Raw genomic sequence first — 22899 nt, 5'->3', positions numbered from 1 at the left:
ACTACCTAAACATTTAAAGTTTATGTAAATAGATAATTAAATATTTACAAGATAGTCTTCATACAAATTTTTTAAATATAGTTAAATACTAACAGAGTAAAAATGACATTTCTAAGAAAAAGTTGTTAATTTTAGTGAGTTAATATAAAATGTTCATTTAAAAAAAAAAATCATTTTTTTCTAGTCCCATTTCTTGTTTATATATTCTCTTTTGTGAAATTTTTTCCTTTAAGATGTTTTCTCATTTCCACTATATGCAGTTTCATAAACATGTTCCAATTCAAATCAGCATCATCATTGCTTTATGTTCATGAATTTGAAATTTGTTTCATATATCATTTTTTGATATTTTCAATGTTATCACAGTTAGGAGAAAACATAAATAAACTTTGGAGATTAATATATTGTTATATACAGTATCACTATAAAATTATGCAAAACTTTTAATATAAAATTATTATTAAGCACTCACTTATCAATTCATAAAATCTTGAATGTACTTAGGATAAACTAGTTTTAACAGAATTTATAGTACTTACGCCCTTCGTTTAATTTTGATATCTTGAAATGTAAATAATTTTTCTTCAGTTAATTCCTGAAAATAAAAGAAAATTTTTTTTATAAAACTACAAGTTAAAAATTCTTGCAATTTTCCAATTCTGAAGCCAAGTAAGAATAAATAAATAATTTAATAATTTCTTAAAATATATTTTTTAATTATTTAACTAAAAAACTATAGAATCATAAAATTGTTTGATATTTTTTTTAATTATTCAAATGTAATATATATTACTTCATTACAAATTTCAAATACAAAACATGTAAATATCCTGTTCAAAATTTTAAATTCATTCTCTACTTTTAAAAGGTTTTTATTGTTCTGTATGCATACTATAATTTCAAAAATGTCATAATATTAATACAAGAAAGATACATTATTGTAGTGCTCTCTGGTGGCTTCAAAAGCATTGACAATCACTGCATTAATGATAGATCAATATTTGTCTGGCCACAGTCTAGCTAATTAATTTTAGTAATTATTGTTCATACAAGATATGAGTTTTAAATAGAACTGAGTATCATTTGAAAATATTAATTGAGGAATGAGGATGTAAGATAATATTTATTAATATTAAATCTTTTCAAGCAATTAATTATACAAGATTGCATATGCATTTTCTGATTATAGTTATAATTTGGAAGAATCAAGACTGTTGTCATTTTGTATTAAAATTTAATAATTAGAAATAATTTAGAACATTTGGAAGTAAAGCTAAACCTGGAACAGAATTTGAACAATAATTCTCTTATCAAGTAAATATTTTACTGTTTAGTTATCTGGATCATTACTTCAACCTGTTTCTTACAAGATGAGTCAGGAGGAGAGTGAAGTCAGTAGTATGAGTTATTGTAAACAAAAAAGTTTATGAACATGGGTATTATTTTCAGTTAAGATACAGCGGTTTGAGAGTTGCTCACATACCTACAATAGTAATGATACATAGATTATGTTCACAACAAATGCTAAAAAATTAAACTGTTGAACTACTTGCAACAGTATAAACACAGAAGAGAGTCAACCAAACTTTATCTCACATTGGATTACATCCCTATTAATATATCCAACATCTGCTCTGGGAATGCTGAAATGTGACTCAAATTTTGTCAGTGGATACATGGTCATTACAAAGTAACTCAGAAACATGTCATCTTTAGACACAAGTTGTAAAGTACAGTAGAGCATCGATTATCCAACTTAATTGGGGACTGGGGTTGGTCGGATAACCGAAAAGTATGAAAAAATACATTATTAGTATAGTGTATTAGGCCTGGTTTAAATACTAGCCTCCCTTTCATGGTCGAGCCAGTGCTGTCAGCTAAAACATGCAAAAATTTAACAAAAATAATATTAAAGTAGCCAAGACATAACCAAATATTGTACCGCCACATCACTAGTGGACATTTGAATTTGCTGACTAGAATGCGGTTGGTTAACTGATAAGTTGGTTAATCAGGGGTCGGATAATCGAGGCTCTACTGTATATTGAGGTTCATGGTTCAATTTTTAAAATTATTTCTATTTGTGAAATTTAATACAAAGTAGAATCACTTATTGATATAATTTGGAAATTAGAAATATTGTAATTTATGAAATCATAGAATTACAGACCAAAAATCTAACATTATCTAATGTTTAGATACAATCTTCATATTACTGTATATCTTTTTCTTAAATTTGAAATCATCCTTCAGAAAACTGAATGACTTTAAACATAATAGATTTCACTAGTACAAGTACTAGTGAGGATCAATCATAATTACTACAACCATGAAACACATGCTTTAACTTTTTCTAGTTGATAAGGACACTCAAAGAGAGATTTTTCTGTAACAGATCTTCAGTCTAGATGATTAAGACTTTTTCCATTTTTTCATGATTAGATTTCTGACAATTTTTGCTCTGGGTCTGCCTAACCTTTGATCTCTATATTTTTTCTTAATTTATCTTATAGCAGATTCATTTATGATAAAAGTGTAAACTACCTACCTATTCTTTCAGAAAAACAATTTAGTTCTTTGTTTTCAAGAAACTACTTTCTTTAACATTTTTGATATTTTTCCACTAGTCTTTTTATTTAGATGACATTATTGACATCTAAAGATAAAAGAAAAATGAACTGAAATACACTAAAATAGCTAATTTGAATTTCCATCTCGACACCTATCAACTTTTAAAATGTAGCCTTCTAATTCTAATTCCAAATGTTTTCGTTTGGAATTAGAATTAGAAGGCTACATTTTAAAGGTTGATAGGTGTCGAGACGGAAATATTAATTAGTGCAGTTAAAGAAGAATGCTAATTTGAATGTTGTTCCAACATATTCATGTTTCTTACTTTTTAATCAAGCAATTATATTTCATACATATCACTTTCTATTATAATTTGAATTTTAAATTATAATTTTTAAAAAAATTTTTAGAACACATCTGTACTACATTATTTTAAAAATTTAAAAAATTAAATTAATTAAAAATTAAATTTTTTTTTAATGTAGATTAATTACAAAGTCCTATAAATTTCCTTCATTTCTTATTTGTCACATTTAGCTTTCCTATAAACATTTTAGTTACAATCAATTATATATTTTTTTAAACTAAAACAAACCTTATCTCCTTTTAATTTCTCTCGTTCTCATTATTTAGTTAAATCCAACAAATAAATATTTGAATTTATTTGCTTGTAAAGATAGATGTAAATTCTTTTAAAAACTATTGTTTCTTGAATTTTTAATTTCTTTTTATAATTTCTACACCTGAAAACATGACTGTCTATTTAATCCGTAATCATTTCAATTTTAAAAATTTTAGGATTACTTTATTGTGAAATTCAAATCTATAAATCATTTATCTTTCTGTATTATTAAATTTCTTCAATTTTATTACTAGATCCTCTAAATGTTTTTTTAACAGTGTGTGTGCATGTACGTGAAGTAGTTTTGCCAATTTAAGATAATATTTCTGAGTAACTAGATAAAAATGATTCTTATAAACATTTTCAGATTGTTTAAAATACAAGGTTTAGTTATAAAACTTTTTTCCTAAAGAAAATTATTTATCTTAAAGAATAGTTGCATTCATAAGTGTTCAATAAATTCTTGAAATGATTTTTCATTTAATAGCACATTAACTAATCTTGTTTACAAACTTTCAAGGAATTACTAATATCAATGTATACTGATAATCATCTGGTTTTCAATACAAAAAACTTTTGCTAAGGTCTTTCTAGAAACTTTCTAGAAGAAATATTTTCCAAATATGAGAAATATTTTATGTGAAATTTTTTTTATTGCTACTCTTTTGACTAAATACTTCAACATTTAAAGAGAGTCACTTATTTTTCCACAACTATTTTCATTGTTACTACAGTTCAAAGTATTCTGATTCATTTGAAAGCAGATACACCACTTATATTTGTTTTTTTATCACCCACTTAAACTACTTAATATATCTTTCATAAACTGGTATTCCTTTTTCCAGTCCTTGTTATCAAGACCTATAGTATTGTTACGTGATTGAAAGGAAAACAATATAACTGATTATGAAGTGAAAGATTTGTGGATTTGTGATAAAATAAAATATAAAGGAAATATATATAATGTACAAAAACATAAATTTAACAAAGAAGAAAGATTAAAGTTATGATGCTTTGACAATAAACAATTATTATTGGTTATGAATCTTCATAATGGATCTATGTTGATATAAGTAACATATTTATATTACAAGAAATACAAGGCTAACAATTACAAAACTAAATGCATAAAACTTAACCAATGACTAAATAAATATTCAGTAGCTAAATAAAAATATCAACTTCTTAATGCAGATGATATTAGAAGCAAGCATACAAAAGCTTTGAACAAACACTTTTGTGTGCTTGCTTGGACACAAAAGTGTTTGTTGGAAATTGGAAATTTGTTTCTTTCAAAAACAAGTGATTTCACATCAACAAATCTGAACAGACAGTATGTAATAGTGTGAAAATTTAGTACTAAACTATAAAAAAATTACATGCAATAAGAAGATAAATTTTAATCTCTTATTATAAACACACTATTCATTTGTATTTATTAAGTGCTGTAATTGAAAACAACTGAACTAAAACTGGAAGAGTTCAACACAATATTCAAAAACTATCCACACTTTCTAGCACATCGGGTCTACACCAAAATTCAAACTTTTGATGTTGTAAATTGAAATGTACAATTGTTCTATGATGTTTTTTTTTTTATAAAATTTAAAAGATGCAATATCCAGGCTTAAAGTATGAGTGTACATTTGAAATTTAGGGATTAAAAGCTATAAAACATACGGTAATAAATTGAAGTAATGTGTCTTATGTTAAACTTTGTTCTTCAAGTATAACAATACTTTCATGCAGAAATGGAATATATCTATGGGCAACCCCTTTTAGGGGACATGTACAAGTTTGTGGTAAGAACAATTGAGAAGAAATTCATAATGATTTCCTACCAGAGATTATACTCTACACTAGATGTGCAAATATTATTCTCATATTATGGGAATCTAAACTGAACATTGATAAATTATTAGAGGTATTTAACAATAACCCATATGGCCAAACAAAACTCCGTCAATTCAGCAATTCCACAGGGCACTTTCTTGACTTGAACAACACTTTCAGACTTTCAGGAATGGTGTATTATTATTGACCTCTACTATAAACCTGATTTTCATTCATTTTCATACCTGCATGCTCCAGCAATCTTTCACATACAAAATAGTTGCCTAAACAGAGCATTGGTCATATGGCCTTCACACACTGTACAGATTTAGTAGAATCATGAAAGAATTTAAATGCATTGAGAAAATTTTGATCACACATGGTTACAATGGAAAGCTAACACAAAACTTAGCTCAAAATTTTGATCTGAATAACAGGGAACAACTGCCCTTTGGTGATAGAATAAAATATGAGTCCAACCAACCTAAATTCAGACCTATAATTACGGACTTAGATCCCAGACTAAGTTCAAAACCACACCTTTATCAATCCAGCAAATATTTTAATAAAATAAAAACGTTTTCAATCATTTTAAATGATCTTCATCAGTAACAGAAAAATAGAACATGAATAATTATGGAATAACTATAAAAATCAACAGAAAATGTGCATGTGGACTAAATATAAATAAATAAAATAAAATAAATAATGCCAAAATAACAGCACAGAATAAAATACAAGATATTAGCTGCAACCTAGCATTACCCGTTAGTACCCTTAATTATTGTAAAATGATCTCCAAGTGCTAGATAATGCATCTCTGTCCCTATGGTTTATACATCCAGTTCTCATATGCACCTTGAAGATTTCCAACTTCTCAATGTGTTTCACTGCATGCCTGTTCATCATCGTTTTGATAATAACCGCTTGATCCCATTGGACATTAACATCCTGTTTTCTTGCATATGTCGCTAGCACAGTGCTGTCAAGGTTCTTATTGATAGCGTACTTATGCTCCTTGAGCCTTTGTTTTAAATGGCACATAGTTGCACTTACATAAACAAGCTTGGAATTGAAACATTGGTCATGTAAAGGCACCGAATAAACTCCTGTCATTGAATTCCAATCTTCCTTCTTTTTATATGTTCCCAGACTAAGTTCAATTTATAATCATATAACCATTACTTAAATTACCACAGAAACATTACAGTTTATAAGTTGTTATGCAAGGGCAAGGACAATATTGATATTAAAAGAGCACCGGAAGTTATATTCCATCCCAATCACAGATGAAAGATTCAATCAACAGTTAATTATTATTCAGTAGACTCAAAACATAAATGTAACATTGACAAGAATGTCAATAGCACAATAGCCAATTATGGAGACTGGGCTGTTTGCAAATCCAGATGAAGCAAAATTGATATGGCATGTCTTCAATGAACACAATTTACTAATTTTAGAAACACTTGAAATATATAAAGTCACTATGAAAGGGGAATGCATAAATTACAAGGATTGCAAATCCTTATCTGTTGCATGGCAATTGGTTTACAACCATCCACAGAAAAGAACTGTATAGAGTTGTCACAATTATAGTATCTTATAGAAGATATTAGAATGTTGTATAAATTTTATTTTACCATATGTTCTATTGTTTATAATTCCCAAATTTTGAATGTACATGCATACATAAAGCCTAGACATTCCATCTTTTAAATTTTATTAAGATGTTATACAACAAGATTTACAGTATGTGGATGGGGGATTAGAGAATACAAAAATACATTTTAAAATTCATAATCTAACTGCTATAGTATACGATTCAATCACACATAACCTAGATAGCAGCAAAAAAGTTTATTCAACTGGAAAAACTAACATTTCCAATAAATTTTAATGACCTTTTTGCTGTTACTCAAGTTTGTGTGAGTGAGTAAGCAATATAACCTGAGAGAGATCATTAAGCAGGATCAAAAACATTAGTTTTTTTTTTTATTAAACCTTTTTGCTGTTATTCAAGGTTGTATGCGATTGAGTAAAAACATATTTTAAACAAAGGAATAATTTTGTATTCTATTGTCTTATACATAAAATGATCTCACAATAGTCATCATCTTGTGACTTGCATGGTTGCAACTTTAGAACAAGTTCTGTTACCTGGGAAACAAAAACAACAGAACAGACTCATGTTGTTGAGATTACATATTACAAAAAGTTCACATTTTTAAAAAAGTATTATTTAAATGAATATTTAATCTCAAATTGGTATTTTGTGAATGCTTTAAGACAGAATTTGGATAATTGGTTTAATTTTTATTCTAATTGTGAAAATGAACAAATATTTATTTTGAAAACATTTAACTGAAAAAACTTTAGCTTCTTAGATAGTATTCTTGTAAATAATTGAAGAAAATTAAAGAACTGTAGCCTATTTTTACAAGGAATTGTCAGAATGTTATATTTATTCTCCCAACCATAGAAAGTGAAGCACTAATTGCAAAACAAAAACTTTATCTTTAAATATTCATATTGTTTTATTTCATTTCAAATCCATTGCATAGCTTAAATTAATGATATTAAAAACATATTTTTAAAATAATTATAAGTTTTATGAATAAATTTGCAAAGTTTATGATACAAAACATTATGTAAGTGTTTGAAACTGAAGTTTATTCTAAGTACATTGAAATTAGTTAGTTTTGGATTCTATTTCAAATAAACTTTCACAAGTAAATGCTTTGAATTGTATAAAAAGTATAATGTAAATAAATATACTATATATAGTTAGTATGTTTCGGCATTCTTGTTTTAATCATTATTAAAAATTTTTATTTACTTTGGAGGCTGTAATTACTGATAAGTTTGTAAGTTAAACTGGAAAAAAAAAAATATATTTTTATGAAACTTACCAATAGTGCTGGACCATCTATTTCTCGATTTTCAAATGCAGGAATGCAGTCATCAAGCTGAAACTAATAAAAACAAATATTTTCAATTGAAAAAAATTAATCAAAATTTTTAACTATTTAAATGCTCATAAACAAATTAATCTAGAATACATATTTCAAAGGATACCTTTATCAATAATAATATATAAAATGCCTTTAGTTATAAAATACAGTAATGCTTGATTTGTTTGAAGATGTTCAATAATTTCAGTTATTTTCTTTAAGATATTAAAAGTTTTGAATTCTGGAATGGTTATTATCTATTATTATATGAATACGTAAGCTAATTAAGTTTATTTCTGAATTTATTTTAGTTCATTCTTATATATGAATTGATTATTATTATATATTATATATTAGTTGTTATATATTATTAATATAATTATTCAGAATATATGATTTAAAAACTACAGTGCTATTAATAGATAATTAATTTTATTGTAAGAGGCAGGTAAAAAAATGCTATTAATATGCAAACTAAACTAATAAAGAAAAATTTTTGTTGACAAAATTACACACTGTTGGAAAAAAGTTGTTGCCAACAATTTTTGAACAGAATTTCACTATATTTTCTGGAATGTTTAAAATATGATTTTTGTCATAACAAGGAACTTTCTTAAATGCAAAATTAAAAATATAAACAGTAAAATAAAAATAAACCTTTTTTGGTTTATTTTTATTTTACTGTTAGTATAAGTATTTTTATTTTACTGTTATATAGTACTAGTATAATTAATAATATATAATTATTTGTGTACATATATATGAATAAATTATTATTTTTATTTCCACTATCATTTATTAAAAGAAAATCATTAATTCAATTTTAATAATAAAGATGTCAATATTTTCTATATTGACATCTTTATCACAGTAAGTTATCATTAGTATTCATTTTTTATATCAAAATACTATTATTTGCAACAATAAATCTAAATATTATTTGAGAGGCTTTTTCTATATCTTGTTTTAAATAAATACATTTTAAAAAATGGTATTTGTCATTTCACTTTTATTTTTAAAACAATATTTATATTTTGCAATAGTATCATATGCAAAAATTTTTAAAATTTCTATGTATCATATTTCCTGTTTTCAACTGAAAATTAAGAAATAGGGTGAAGTCTGATACAGATTTCAATTTGATATACAAGGACATATCAATAATTACTAAATAATTAACATTACTTTAATTATTAAAATTTTGAAAATAAATATCCAATTATTTCTGCTTATACATATGTCTGTCAAGATTATTAATTAGAATACTAGGAACTACAAAGTCAAATGCTTTTCCTCTTTCTTAAATTGTTTAATGAAATAATTATCTTTTTTTTTTTTAACAATTAACAGAAGTTATTATTTTATTCCTTCCTGATTTTTATTTACTCCAAAAGGAATTGTTAAGTTGTTTATTTTATTTAATATAAACTAAATCATTTTTTAGCTAGCCTATTTTTTTCTGTTCAGATAACACACTGTAACATATTATTAATATATATTTATACATATATATTTTTAATTAATATATATAACTTACTACATGCTTTTACAATACAAATTCAGTTATTTTACAAGGAGAGCATTACTTATCTTTTTGGTTCAAGTAACAATTTTAAATTCAAAGTTCTGTTGCTTATGTTACCAAAAACAAAAATTGGAAAACAAAATTATTTCATATAGAAACATACCAAATATCACTAGATTACGATATACTGTTTTTAAATAATTGTTACTGTTATTGTAATTTTGTGGTGGATTACTTATTTTGGGATTATTTGGTAGGAGTGATCAATAATTACACAGAATTATCAACATCTGTACAAGATGTCAATACCATTTTCTAACATTGAGTCAAATTATAATAGTTCAATTAAAAGTAGTGTAAATACAGAAAGAAAAAGATCTAGGAATTTTTGGTTTATATTTAGCATTACTATAAAATAAACAAACTTTATAACAAAATTATTAAACACCAAATTAATTTATTAGATTTGTATATAAATTTTAAACATAATATTGAAAAAAGAATTTTTGTTTACTTTAATTGAATTTGTATATAAAAATAATTTATATACAAATTCAAAAATAAAGTTATGGTAATTTTAATGTTAATACATAATGCATATTCTAAAAATGGCATTGTTATAACTCACAAAATAATTCAATAAACCTCAACTTTCCGGGATATTTAAGATTAGCTTTTATAAATTCTTTTAGATTATAGATCAATAATATTATCAATGATCTATCTATTTACAATATTTTATCACATTACATTCATTATAAATCAATGACAAAAAGATACTAAAGATATGAAATATGATTTCTAACCTTCATGTATATATAATAATACTAAAAACACCAAACTGCTCTGTTATAAATTTAATTTTTAATGCAAAAATATTTTAAAATTGGTACAATAATTAATTTTATTTTACAGATAACCTCAGTTATATATTTTTAAATTAATTATTTTACATATTTTTATCAACTGGATAGATTACAATTAAAAAAACCACACCTTTAAAAAATCCATCAATGAAATTATTTGAAAAATATGATAAAAACTCAACTGTAAAAGTTTGTAAAAGTTTTAGAAACTAACATTTCTTAGAAGCTAATTTAATTCTACAAGATAGAGGAACTTTTAAAAACTGTATAGCATTAGCATTTTATTTTTCTGCTTCTAGCATCTTCTCCCACTATTTCAAATGTTAAAATATTCAATTTTGTATATTGTGATTTCTTTAATAGCATATATAACTTGAAAATAGTAGTAAATAACAACCCAGAAATATTGTAGATTCCTTCACTAAGAGATAGAAACTATAACTCATTACTTAATCTTTCTGAAGTCAAAATAATTTACAATCAAATGTAATTTACAATCAAACAATCAATTGATTTAGTACTATATGGTATTTAGTCACCTCCAAAATTAGCAGAAAATTAACGGTGGTGCTAAACTGTTGTATCTCAAACAATAAAAATTATATAAATTATAATCTAAAAGTTTGAATTTGAGACTGAAAACCACAATTTGGTAGCAATGTTATTTTCAAATGGAAAACCATACATTTAAAAATAGTAATTTCCACCTAATGAATGATTCTCTAATATTTATGGAGAAGATTCATTCACAAGTATTCTTGAAACATTACAGGGATAGCACTGTTTAAATGCTATATTAAGGTTTAACTGTATTTCCATGGTACTGTACATGATTATGCTACATATCCAATCTTGATTATATACAATCACTTGAACAACAAGCCAAATCACTAAAATAATTATTTTTATTATTACAAATTCAGGGTCTATATCTTTGTATTGTAATATTCCATATTTGATGTATTTATGTTTAAAATGTTGGTTACTCAAATAAATTATGACTATATATTTTAACAGACAAAGTGGTTTAAAATATCTAGGAAACTTATATGCAGAGTAACTTTTCATTATGGTTGTTATCTGTATTAAAAGTCCAATTTATATAGTTTAAAAATACAAAGCAAAATTTTAGATAGATCTAAGGAAATTCTAATGTTTTTCAATTTCAAATGAGGAACTGTAACCTCTGTAACAGTTTAATTGAGGAACTAAATAAGTTTATGAATATATAAATCAAAAACAAATTGCTGATAAGGATTTGGACTATGTAATTCACTGATAGTAAAAATTGTTATAAAAAAAATAAATAATTATAATACTGTAATAATATTATTATTTTGATAAATAATATGAGATTGAGATAAACTAAATATTGTAGGCTCTTAAATTTCTAACCAAAATATTTCACTTCTGATATTAAAAAATAAAATCATCAAATCAATAAATTTTCACTAGTATTGCAGATATAACCTGAAGTTCCTGATTTAAATCATTTCCATGTATAACTGTTTTTTTTTTTTAACTTTCCTTGAATTTTTACTGTTAATTAGTAAGTTTTTAAATTTAAAGTTAACAAAAAATTTATTTTATGTGTTAATTTCAAATATCTGAATTATTTACAGTAACAATTTTAAAATCAGAATTTGTTACACAAGAAGACAGTCATAGTTGAAGATTAACAAATTAATCTTGTTTTAAATTATATTTCTTTAATCATCTTTATCAAAACTTGTCATAAAATTATATATTTATGCTGTCTGATTTTATCCAAATCCACTAAAATTTATTTAATAAGTAATTTACATTTCTTCCTTCTTAATCAATAATAATTCAAATTATCATTACCATAATTCACTTAATTACTGTTAAAATCAATATTAAAGTGATACAATAAATATTTGTCCTAACTTATTTAAATTTTATAATATTAATATCAACATAATTTACAAAGGATTTACTTCTGAAACAACTTAGAAAGAATAAAATGACAATTTTAAAAAATAAAAATAAACATAATTTCTCAAGACAATTTCAGTTATAATTTAGATTATTTAACTTGATGTTATAGTCAATTGTAATTGTAATTATAATAAAAAATCCCCTGTATATTTTCCTTAATTTAGTGGGTTTTTCTCAACTTTACCAGTTCCTAACCTATTGGCTAATTTGCTTAATCATGTTGGCATATTGAAATTTCATTCCACAAAAACATTAAAATTATAAATAATGATTTTATAAATAAATAAATATTCATCATTAAAAAATTATTTGTAAATGCAAAATAATATTGTAGAAATTTTATGAATAAAACTAAGTAAATTAAGATAATAATGTTACATAAAATTGTATAATAATGTACATAAAGTAACTATAAAGTTAACAATGTATGCTTTTAGTTTAACAATCTTCTATAAATGAGATCTTAGAACTGTTCAATTGTAAGTTAGTGTGTTGATTGAGAGAGTTTTCTTGTACTAGGATCTCTCTCTCTCTATTCTAATCAGATTAAGACCAGTTACAATCATTGAACTTTGTATTTTTATAAATAATTGTAATTTTTGTATATTAGACTGTAAAAAATATATGTAACTTTCTGCCAAACTCAATTTCTCATATTTATCTTAAATACAATAGATTGATTTTTTACTTTCCTCTGGTGCAAGGTTTTTTAATCAAATATACATTGATTAGACCTTACATATTTAGCATATTACTGTATTTTAATTTAAAATATAGCTTTAACATACTTTAAATTAAAATATACCAAAAAGTATTTTAATATTTCTCTAAGAATTCGTTAATGTTTTGTCTTTGTGATTGAAATTAATAAACAGTTTAACGGTAAAAATAATAGCTTAGTATATACATGTAGGTAAAAATTATTTGTTTTTAATTTATATACTTTCTTAATTTTCTATTCCATATAGAGTAGAATCTTGTGTTGCATAAGGACAAATAAGATTTGTCTAGCCCATTCACAAAGGGCTGGCTTGATGGGTGAGGCAATAAGGTAACTAACTCAAGTGGCAAAATGAGCAGTCAAAATATTCAAAAGGAAAAATAAATAATAATAATAAGCCAAATACTACAAAGTCCCATAGATGTACTATAGAGTTCTTAATTTAATAAATAGTGTATATTTTTTTCAATAGAAAACTTCCAGAGCTTGAAGTTTTCTATAAACAGCCATTCTGAATCAGGGTCAGTTTGCCTCAGGTGCAAGTTACTGTTGAGTTGAGCCACACCACTTTCACATATCATTAACAAGAAACGGTGCAGTTAGTGTCACACTTCAACTGTCTTTAGCATAAAAACAAAACACGGCATGCAAAAACAAATATATACTAGAAAAAATTGACAAAAATTAAACTTTATAATTATTTGCTAAATTCATTGAATATTTAGTAATCAATCATTAACAAACCTCACAAAATATTCTATATTACTGCATTTTATGCAGAAATCATTATATTGTTGTATTGCAATTAAGACAAAACATAAATCATGGAATAAGGAAACTTAAGAATCCAAAAAAAAAAAAACTTTTGGAAAGATTCATCTTTTTAAAACTTTTAAAAGGATGATACTAGCATTGAACAACAATTTTATATAAAATTTAATATATCTTCAATTAAATATATAATTATTTAAAATTTACTAATGAAAATAAACTTTCTAAATGTTCTTTATTGACCTAAATAACTAATTAGACATTTTGACACGAACTTAAGACCTGATTTCATTACAATTTATGAAAATGAAACAAATTACAAATTTCTCTGACGTATAATGAAATAATTACTCAATTACAATTAACACGTGATTATGATCAATAGAGAAAGTTATAATTACAATGGTCGCTAAAGCAATTAGTAACTGTATCTATAAAAGCAATTTCGAAATATTTGCTTTAACTGAACACCAAGTTTTATGTTTTTATCAGAAAAAAATGGAATGACATCGTACCTTTCTCAGCCAATTCACTATATGTTTCGAATTCCAATCCTTGACGATATTATAATGTGGAAGTTTTAAACGGTTTGTTGTTGTTGTCATCTTACGAATTAATCTTTACATATCTTCACCGTGTTTAATTTATTCGATGGGCGAAAAAATGTGTCACTCTTTACAAACAACTCTTTTTTTATTTTTTACTTTTCCTCGCTTACAAATGGGAGGGTCCGAATTTCATACGTCATAAATATCGTCACGCCGTCTGATAACATTAAAACTCGTAATTTCCTGTACAGAGTTTTTTCTTTTAATTGTTAATTTATAATTTCGATTTGAATAAAATATATAATTCAAAAAGTATTTATACTTTATTATCAGAATTTAATAAAATTAATAAAAATTTAAAAAATTTTGTACCGCAAGAGGGCGGTATTTATCGACTAGAGAGCAGATATGCTCCGAAATGGTAAATCTGCGTGTCAGTTAAAAGAAAGAAAGAAAGAAAACTCACTTAAGAATGTCTAGAGCAATTTGATGATCTACTCAGTATGATTATCAATAGATAAAAGAAAAATTTACATATTTTAGAGAACCAATATCAGTAAGAATGAAACTAAAAATCACATTACGTTATTTAACGAGTGATGCAACCTAACATCTTTGCAGTGTTCCAAAAAACAAATCTGTGTTTCTACCTGGGGTTCTTTATTAACGTGGCACACTACCGCCTGGAGTCGAATCCGGATGGATCAAAAAAACCCCAGTAATTTTACGGGGATCTGTCCGGATTTGTCAGCTCCATCCCTCACAGCCGGCAGCCCCATTGTGGGCCGGATCGAAGATGATGAAAGTCTAGAAATAGTATGCAAGTTGTGAAAGATTTTAAAACATTCCAGATTTGCATACCACTCCAAGTTCATTCGCACACTATATATAGTCACTAATTTAGTACAGTAATTGCAAATTAATGCTTTCTCCAACGACAGAGCACACTAGTGACCGAGTGGGTAAGACTACTGAACACTGCGGAGTCGGGTCGGGTCTTACCAACGGATTTGTCACGTTTTCCTGATTTCTCCGCGTGTCTGAAGCTAGTTTATTCACGTGCTTGGATTATTAGCGTCAGCTTCTTTGCGTGTGGAGACTCGCAAATTTAAGTGTAGCTATTTGACTGGTGCCAATAATCATTGCTCCAATAAAAGTAATCAGTGGGTGTACTTTTTGTCGCTTTAAATTGATATGCTCTTGGAGCCATTAATCATTGCCTGTTGAACCTGACTTGAAACCTAGAGGACAATTACCACAGAAAATCCACTCGGAAAACATCTTCTTGGTAGATGGCTCATTTGTCGCGTTGTCTTATTTCATGAACCCAACGATTGATAATATCCCATATCGTTATCAGCTTTATAAGCCTTTAAAATGCTGTCCAGGTATTTTCAGGTTTGTTTTCAAGTTAACATCACAATCGGAAGTGAGTAAACACGTGTTGACCATGTGATCGGTCACTTCTCTGCACGTGTTAAAATAGAACAGAAGAATAAAAAAATTACCAATAAAATAAAGTAATACTAAGAAAATTATTTTTTGCATATTTTATCAATTTTATTTGATCATTTAAATATATATAATTTGACAAAAATTAACATTAAATGTATATTATTTAGATCTACACAAAATATATTTACAATTCAATAGTTTAACGTATTTCAAAATTTTGTTTGTATATGTTACCGGCAAAACCCGATTTTACGCCAAACTAGTTTGGCCTAGGCAAAACTAGTTTGGCCTGACACTCTTACGCCAAACTAGTTTGGCGTAAAATCGGGTTTTGCCGGTAACATATATAAATTTTCCATTTTTGTGATGTAACTTTTATGGTAATTTGAAATAAAATTAACAACTCTTACTGTTTGATTTTGTTGGTAGTAAGCAGCAGAAAATGAAACTTATGAGCACGATCAGAAACTTTATTTTTTTAATGCTTCGAGATGTGTAAATATTGATTTAAAAATAAATTAATAAATCCAAAATAAACAGATGCCAAATAGAATAAGTAAAATAGTATTTTATTAATGATTTCATAAATAACGAGAGACTTTTTCCTGCGGATGAATAAGAAGCAACATCATTACAACAACGTTAATTTAACAAATATGCCGACTTATCGGACAATGGAAATTTTTCTGATTTTTTCGATTCCTTGGACACAATTTTACATATCTTCGCATGTAAAACTATACAAATTCATCTTTTATGATTGTTTAACACACCATTTTAATTTTCCCAGATTATACCTACCCTTGGTTGATTTGAAACAAGAACACTCTTAATTAACTAGAATCTTGCTTTGTGCTTTGAATACTTTTATCTATTCCTACTCTATATATTTTACATATTAATCAGAAGCAAAATGTTCTGTCACCGTCAAAACGGAAACTATCCCTTTATAAAGAAGTGCTATGAATAGAGACTCAACTCTATGAAATATAGGCCTAACCAAATCAATCAAGATCGACAAGTACTTTATCCGCACCTTCCCAAATAATATGTTTCAATTGATTTGATTTCAATTTACATTAATTAATTAATTTTGATTTTATTTTTAATTTTAGCTACGGTTTCGGTTTTGTTTCGATATAAAGAACAGAGTTTTAAAATTTTAATTTAATTTTAAATTTAAGTTAAATATTTTTAAATTTAATTATTATTTTTAGTTTTAATTAACTGGCTACCTAGTTACGTATAAATACAGACGAAACCCGCTGTACGAAACTTCCCCTCCCCCCAAAAAACGAGCTGAACATGCATACATTCTACCGGAAGTTGAAGAAGATCCAATCACGTGACTTGTCTCAGGCTTTATTTACTTTTAGAACCGTCAATAGATCTTAGCCTATAGTGAAATTACCTACGTTTTACAATGTAATAGGAACATACCTTATCTGCGGTGCTGTTCTCTTCCCATACCGGTATAATGTTATTTTGAAATTCATTTATAGCAGCTTCAAACTCCTCCAGTACCTCTCGCATTTCTTCCATGGCTACAAAATATATATAATTTAATATATTCCGCTTTATTTATTTTATAAACTATAATTCTCCAAGACATTTCTAACATTAGCGTACTTTTTTAAAAAACAGGAACACAATCGTATGCTTTTATCGCTAATTATTTCCTTTTTCGTTTCACTTATGAAATGATGACTTTATGTGATGGAGAAGACGGAAGAAAATTTACAAATTTATAATTAATACATATTAATATTCTAAAGCAATGCATAATGTTAAAAAAAATGCTAATGAATGTACCAAATTTCTAATTTTCAAATGAGTTTTTATCAGTTTTAACCATTTATTTCGCAATTACAAATAAATTATTGTTTACATAGCGAAATAACAATAAGTAATGTTTTATTTACTCAATATACAACAATGCATTTAAATTTAGTGTAAACAAGACAAATTCGCTCGTATTAATTGAATGTCTTCTAAAATTTCGTCGTACGACGAATATTTCTTTTCTCGTAAAAGAAAGTTTAAACCCGACGAAGCTTTACGAAAACTGTTTTGCGTAACTGGAAGACTAAAAATAATAATTGCCAACTGATATAATTGAGGATAAATATATTTATTTTCTTCCCAAAATTCTAAAACGTTCTTTTTTCTGTTTATTCTTTTAATTCTATCAAAAGCCACTATAATATTTTCGATAATATGTTTGAATGCTCCATTCCTCGATCTGTCGTCTTAGATCAGAGGTATACCTTTACAAAAAAGCCACAAATACTAACATCATGGCAGTATTTGTGCATTATGGCAGTATTATATCAAGGACCATAGTAAAGAAATGAAGAGGTTTTTTCAAACATCGGAATTGAACACGTTACTTCGTGCCCGTATTTTCACCAGGCGAAGGAGTGGAGACAGCTGTTCAAATGATAAAACACACGCTCCGAAAATGCGTATGTAAAAATGACTAAATGACGGACCAGATGATGTTGAAAATCACACGTAGCATTAACACGACGAAGCAAGGATTGACAATGATTTCGCCCTTCTATCTCTTATGTGGTTATGAACCACGAACAGAAAATGAGGTTCAATTTGGTACGATTACCGACGATATTGCAACAAATATAAATGCTGTATGAGGCGCGAAGACAAGCACATGAGAACCTAAGAAGTGCGTTAGATCAGAAACGGAGATATGACGAAGATGCAAGGCAATATTCGAAAGAAATGACCTTGTTCTTCTCGATAACCCTAATCCGGAAGTCTTTGGCAACCGACGAAGACCACGGCCATACAAAATAATCACACTAAGACCAAACGATATTTGCGATATTAAACTGCTGGGTGGGACAGTCCGATGCATGGTTCATGCTACGCAGTTGAGGATCATATATCAGTAACAAGACATGGACATACAAAACAAAAGATCTCGAAGCGCTCCTAGAAACCACAGACAATGAGAGAGAGGCAGTATAGCGAGCTGAACAGACTGGACCGACTGAAGACAGTGCCAATACCACGAGGAAACATACGCAAAGTGGACGCGACACACGCACATCATCCTGGCATAAGGATTTGACATAGGAACAGACTCGAGACCGGTCTGATTAATTAATTTAGAGGGTCATGTAAGCGTCGATCTCACGATCATATTTTTCTTGTTTACGGGTTCACCAGTTTTCGATGCCCGGTGGCGAATATACGTGCGTTTAATTAGAATTTTCTGGAACAGTCTTCGAGGATGAACATTGACTTTGTATTCGATGAAGAGAAATAAGTCACTTTGTTCAGATTTTCGATAAAATAGAACCTCAGTTAAGAGCGCATGAATCTGTGGGATTAGATTATAAGACAAACTCAGTTTAGTTATATCCCATGAGAGACTCTTGTTTGACAGAAGATAAACTTAAAACGTGGCAATGGAGCAGCTTGTTTAATGTAGGAAATCCAGAAAAAATTCTCGTGTTTCAAACTTAATGGAATTTCTCAAAAGAAGTAGAAGGAGAGGAAAAAATTATCATTAGCTCGGAGCAGTGGCGTAGGTAGGGGGTGCGGTAGATGCGGTCCGCACCGGGCCCCTGGCCCATGGGGGCCCCAAAATCACAAGAAAAAAAGACCCGAAAAATTTTTCACGGCAATCAGAACAAAGCAAAATTTGGCATTTGGATGCTCGAGCTGGGGCCCCTATAACACAGGAAAACCAGCAACTCAACTGTAATCTAGTTATACACTATATAAACCACTACACAAAAATATTTTAGACTGTCTACCTAAACAAAACAAAAAAAAATACATAACGCGTCATTCATCAAACGGAAGAAATTGGACGTCTAAACGCAATGTTTTTAACGGAATAAATAAATTCAAAAGTGGAAATTTATAGAAAAAATTACTTGTTTTCGTTTGGACATTCCCGATTACTATTACGGAAAAAGGACACTTCCGCCGAAAAATTTTTTCGGGGGCCCACAAATCTGCTTCCGCACCGGGCCCGGAGAACCCTAGCTACGCCACTGGCTCGGAGGTGTTTTGTAAGGGCTGAAATAAAGGAGCATGTTAAAGATAATCAGAAAAGAAATAACTTTAATGAGACTAGTTTATTCGCAGGACAACAGTCACATTGTATTTTTTTGTGAAATTCTCTATGATAGTAAAGAATACTTGAATATGAAGTTAAAGAAAGATACGTGAGAAATGATGTTGCTTTAAATGTCTTAAACGCACTTCGCAGAGGCGTAATTCATTCGATGCCATTTTTGCTCTAAAGGGATCCGGTTCTTTGTTCAGAATTTCCAGCTCATAAGATAAAGGCCAAGAAGGAACCCATCCGTGTCAATTCATAGAGGTATTTGCGAATCAAGAGACCACTAATGAAATGTAAAGGTAGAAATTCGAAATTAATTATCGAAGATCGTACAATTTTAGATCGCGGTTATTAGAAGTCATGTATCTTGGAATCTATAGCGAATGAACTAGTATTACAACCTCCTTTACCGTTAGTATTGCACACACTTTATTTGGAGGTCTGCGAACTAAAACCAATATACATAATAAGTATGGTGTTGAATTATACTCAATCATTCGTTCAAAGTCATATCTTGAATTTGAACTCTTAGGGCAAGAAATTATTTGTGAAGACATACCTCGTTTACCAAAGTGTCCCCCGTTGAACAAATTAAGAAGACAAAAATGTTTGGCTTTCTGATACTGGTCCAGACAGCTCCGAAATTGAAATCTTGATTGGAAGTGACAATTACGGAGGACTTTTGACAGGAAGGGTGATGCATCTTGAAGGAGATCTAACCGCGATACAAACCAAATTAGGATGGGCATTGTGTGATCCAGAGAATGACTCTAACAATTCTTCATTATTAACTGAGTGCTTCCGTGACTTTGACCAATTTAGACTTTGGAGTACCTCCTGGAATGATTAAATTCGAAATACGAGGCACTTCTATATGTTGTGTCGCCTCTGCACCATTAGCTGTTTCAAGTCGAAGGTATTGTCTTTAAGTTTTCTTTTGTTCTTAATGGGGGAAGGTGGACAAGATGAGAACTTTAAAGTTTGAAATGTCATAAGATGGCAATCACTTTGATGAGAACGACAATTTTTTAATCTCAGCAACTACAACATTTGATAATATATAATATATAATTTAATTTGTGAAAACCGTTTTTAAAAACAGGATAATTAATTATTTTAAAATTACATGTAAATGCACCATCTTGCCCCACCTATGAGGTAAGATGGGGATATTAGTTTTATATACAAGACGGACAAATTAAATGGTTAAACTGTCGTTTTCTTTAATATTGGGACAAGAACAGTGTACCCATTTATTACAACGACTACATTTAGCCCAATTCTCTGTAGACGCAGATTATAACCCTCCACAATAGAGGAATTCTGTAATTTGTCTTTTGTTTCTTGTTAGGCCTACCCTTGCTGATGCCTGTGGCTTTGGATTTTACGGAATTTATTTCGGTAAACAAGAACCGTTTTCCTGGGAGTGCCAAAACTGCTGTTGATTGTTTTTTGTTGTTCCATCAGCTGCTGCTTGTACAGTGTATCTGTTAGGATTGCTGTTTTCCCTCCCCTTCTGCTATTTTCGATTTTTTCTTGGTTCCAACATGTGGAATTGGCATTATTTCTATGGGAGAGACTTGAATAAAAACTGAATGAGTACGCCTACTTGTAGTGGTGTAATCAGTGACTGTTTCTGCACATTAGGCATACCTCCGCTTTCATGGTTTTGGTTCTCCCTAAACGAGCATCCTGCTGCTGAAACGGCTGTTTGTCGTTTCTGCAGCAATAAAGTTTGCCTCCGAAAATAGTTCTGGATTCATTGGTCATATTCATGGTCAACCTAGGGCAAAACGGGGTAACCCGTCTTGCCCCCACCATCTTGCCCCAACGTGCACTTTTCATACTGACTGCAAACACAAGTCAACTTTATTTCAAAACTAAACAATTAAAATCTTAAAGGTTACTTTGAATATCATAATATCTTCATCTAAAAGGTAACGTAAAAGTTCACAATGATACGCACTTTGTAGAAACTTTGTAGCAGGCGTAAAATTAGAAGAAGTATTGCTAAAACATGAAAAACTGTCTTACTTCCAAACAGAATATGATTAAGACGTTCTCTCGTCCCATGATTTCTTTTGAGGTCAACATTTAGTTCCCCAAATAGCAGTTAGATAAAAGCATGTTAACCACGAATAAACAGACTCCCCGTCTTACCCCATGGCTCCATCTTGCACACATTCTCCTACTTGTACTTGTATATATAATATGTATAAACTAAACTTGTATAAACTAAATATAATTCCTACAAAAAAGGATATACAGTAGACCTCCCTATAACACGGGTTCATATAACACGCATTTGTATAACACGGCGAAAAAATTGCGTCGTATTCGTATAACACTGTAAAACGTCATCACCGACTCGTGTCGCGACAGGATTGGTCGAATGTGGACCAATAGCGGATATTGTACAAACCGTTGAGTTTAAGCAAGCACTGGACCTACTAAAAAACATTTATATTATGAACGGCCATAAAAATTCTATTTTTATTAATGATGTCTCCAAAGTTAAGTTATTTTTCTGCGAAAAATTCGCTGATCAGGAAACACGCGTTCGCCGTTCGATGAGCCGCTCCGCGACGAAAACAAGCTTAAGCAATGGCGTTGTCGAACGGTGCGCACTCGGTAAGTAATCCTACAATTTTTTGTTTATAGCATAGTTTATATGATTATTTCAAAAAAAAATTATACGTGATTTTGAAATGTTGAGTCAAATTAGTCTAGAATCGATTAATTTTATGGAAGAAAATCTTTCAAACAGCCGTAGCCCCTAAACTGCACACGTGCCGGGCTGTGATTGGCTCATGTATTTAAGTGACTCGTACAACACTGACTCATATAACACGGAACGTATCTACCGTGTTATAGGGGGTCTACTGTAATTTAAAAATATATATATTACATTCACTTAATTACTGCAACAATGATAAAGTGCGAAATAGACGCGCTGTATCAGACATGGGCAAATG

General features: G+C 28.5%; 1 protein-coding gene across 1 annotated transcript in view; it reads right to left on the bottom strand.

The window, feature by feature from the left end:
• The window catches only part of LOC136982641 (lymphocyte cytosolic protein 2-like), a 74015-nt gene extending 59473 nt beyond the window's left edge, over positions 1-14542 (bottom strand). The window contains exons 1-3 of the mRNA XM_067279194.1: positions 14338-14542; positions 7939-8001; positions 540-595 (exon numbers count right to left, since the gene is read on the bottom strand). Of these exons, the coding sequence (XP_067135295.1) occupies positions 540-595; positions 7939-8001; positions 14338-14427 (209 nt within the window). The 5' untranslated portion in view covers positions 14428-14542. The remainder of the gene's footprint in view (positions 1-539; positions 596-7938; positions 8002-14337) is intronic.
• Positions 14543-22899: the final 8357 nt, after the last annotated feature.

This window comes from Centruroides vittatus, unplaced genomic scaffold, assembly GCF_030686945.1.
Source record: "Centruroides vittatus isolate TY-2023 unplaced genomic scaffold, ASM3068694v2 contig_858, whole genome shotgun sequence".
Classification (NCBI taxonomy): Eukaryota; Metazoa; Arthropoda; class Arachnida; order Scorpiones; family Buthidae; genus Centruroides; species Centruroides vittatus.
The sequence above is the reverse complement of the archived record's forward strand: the minus strand, read 5'-3'. Positions and strand labels throughout refer to the sequence as shown.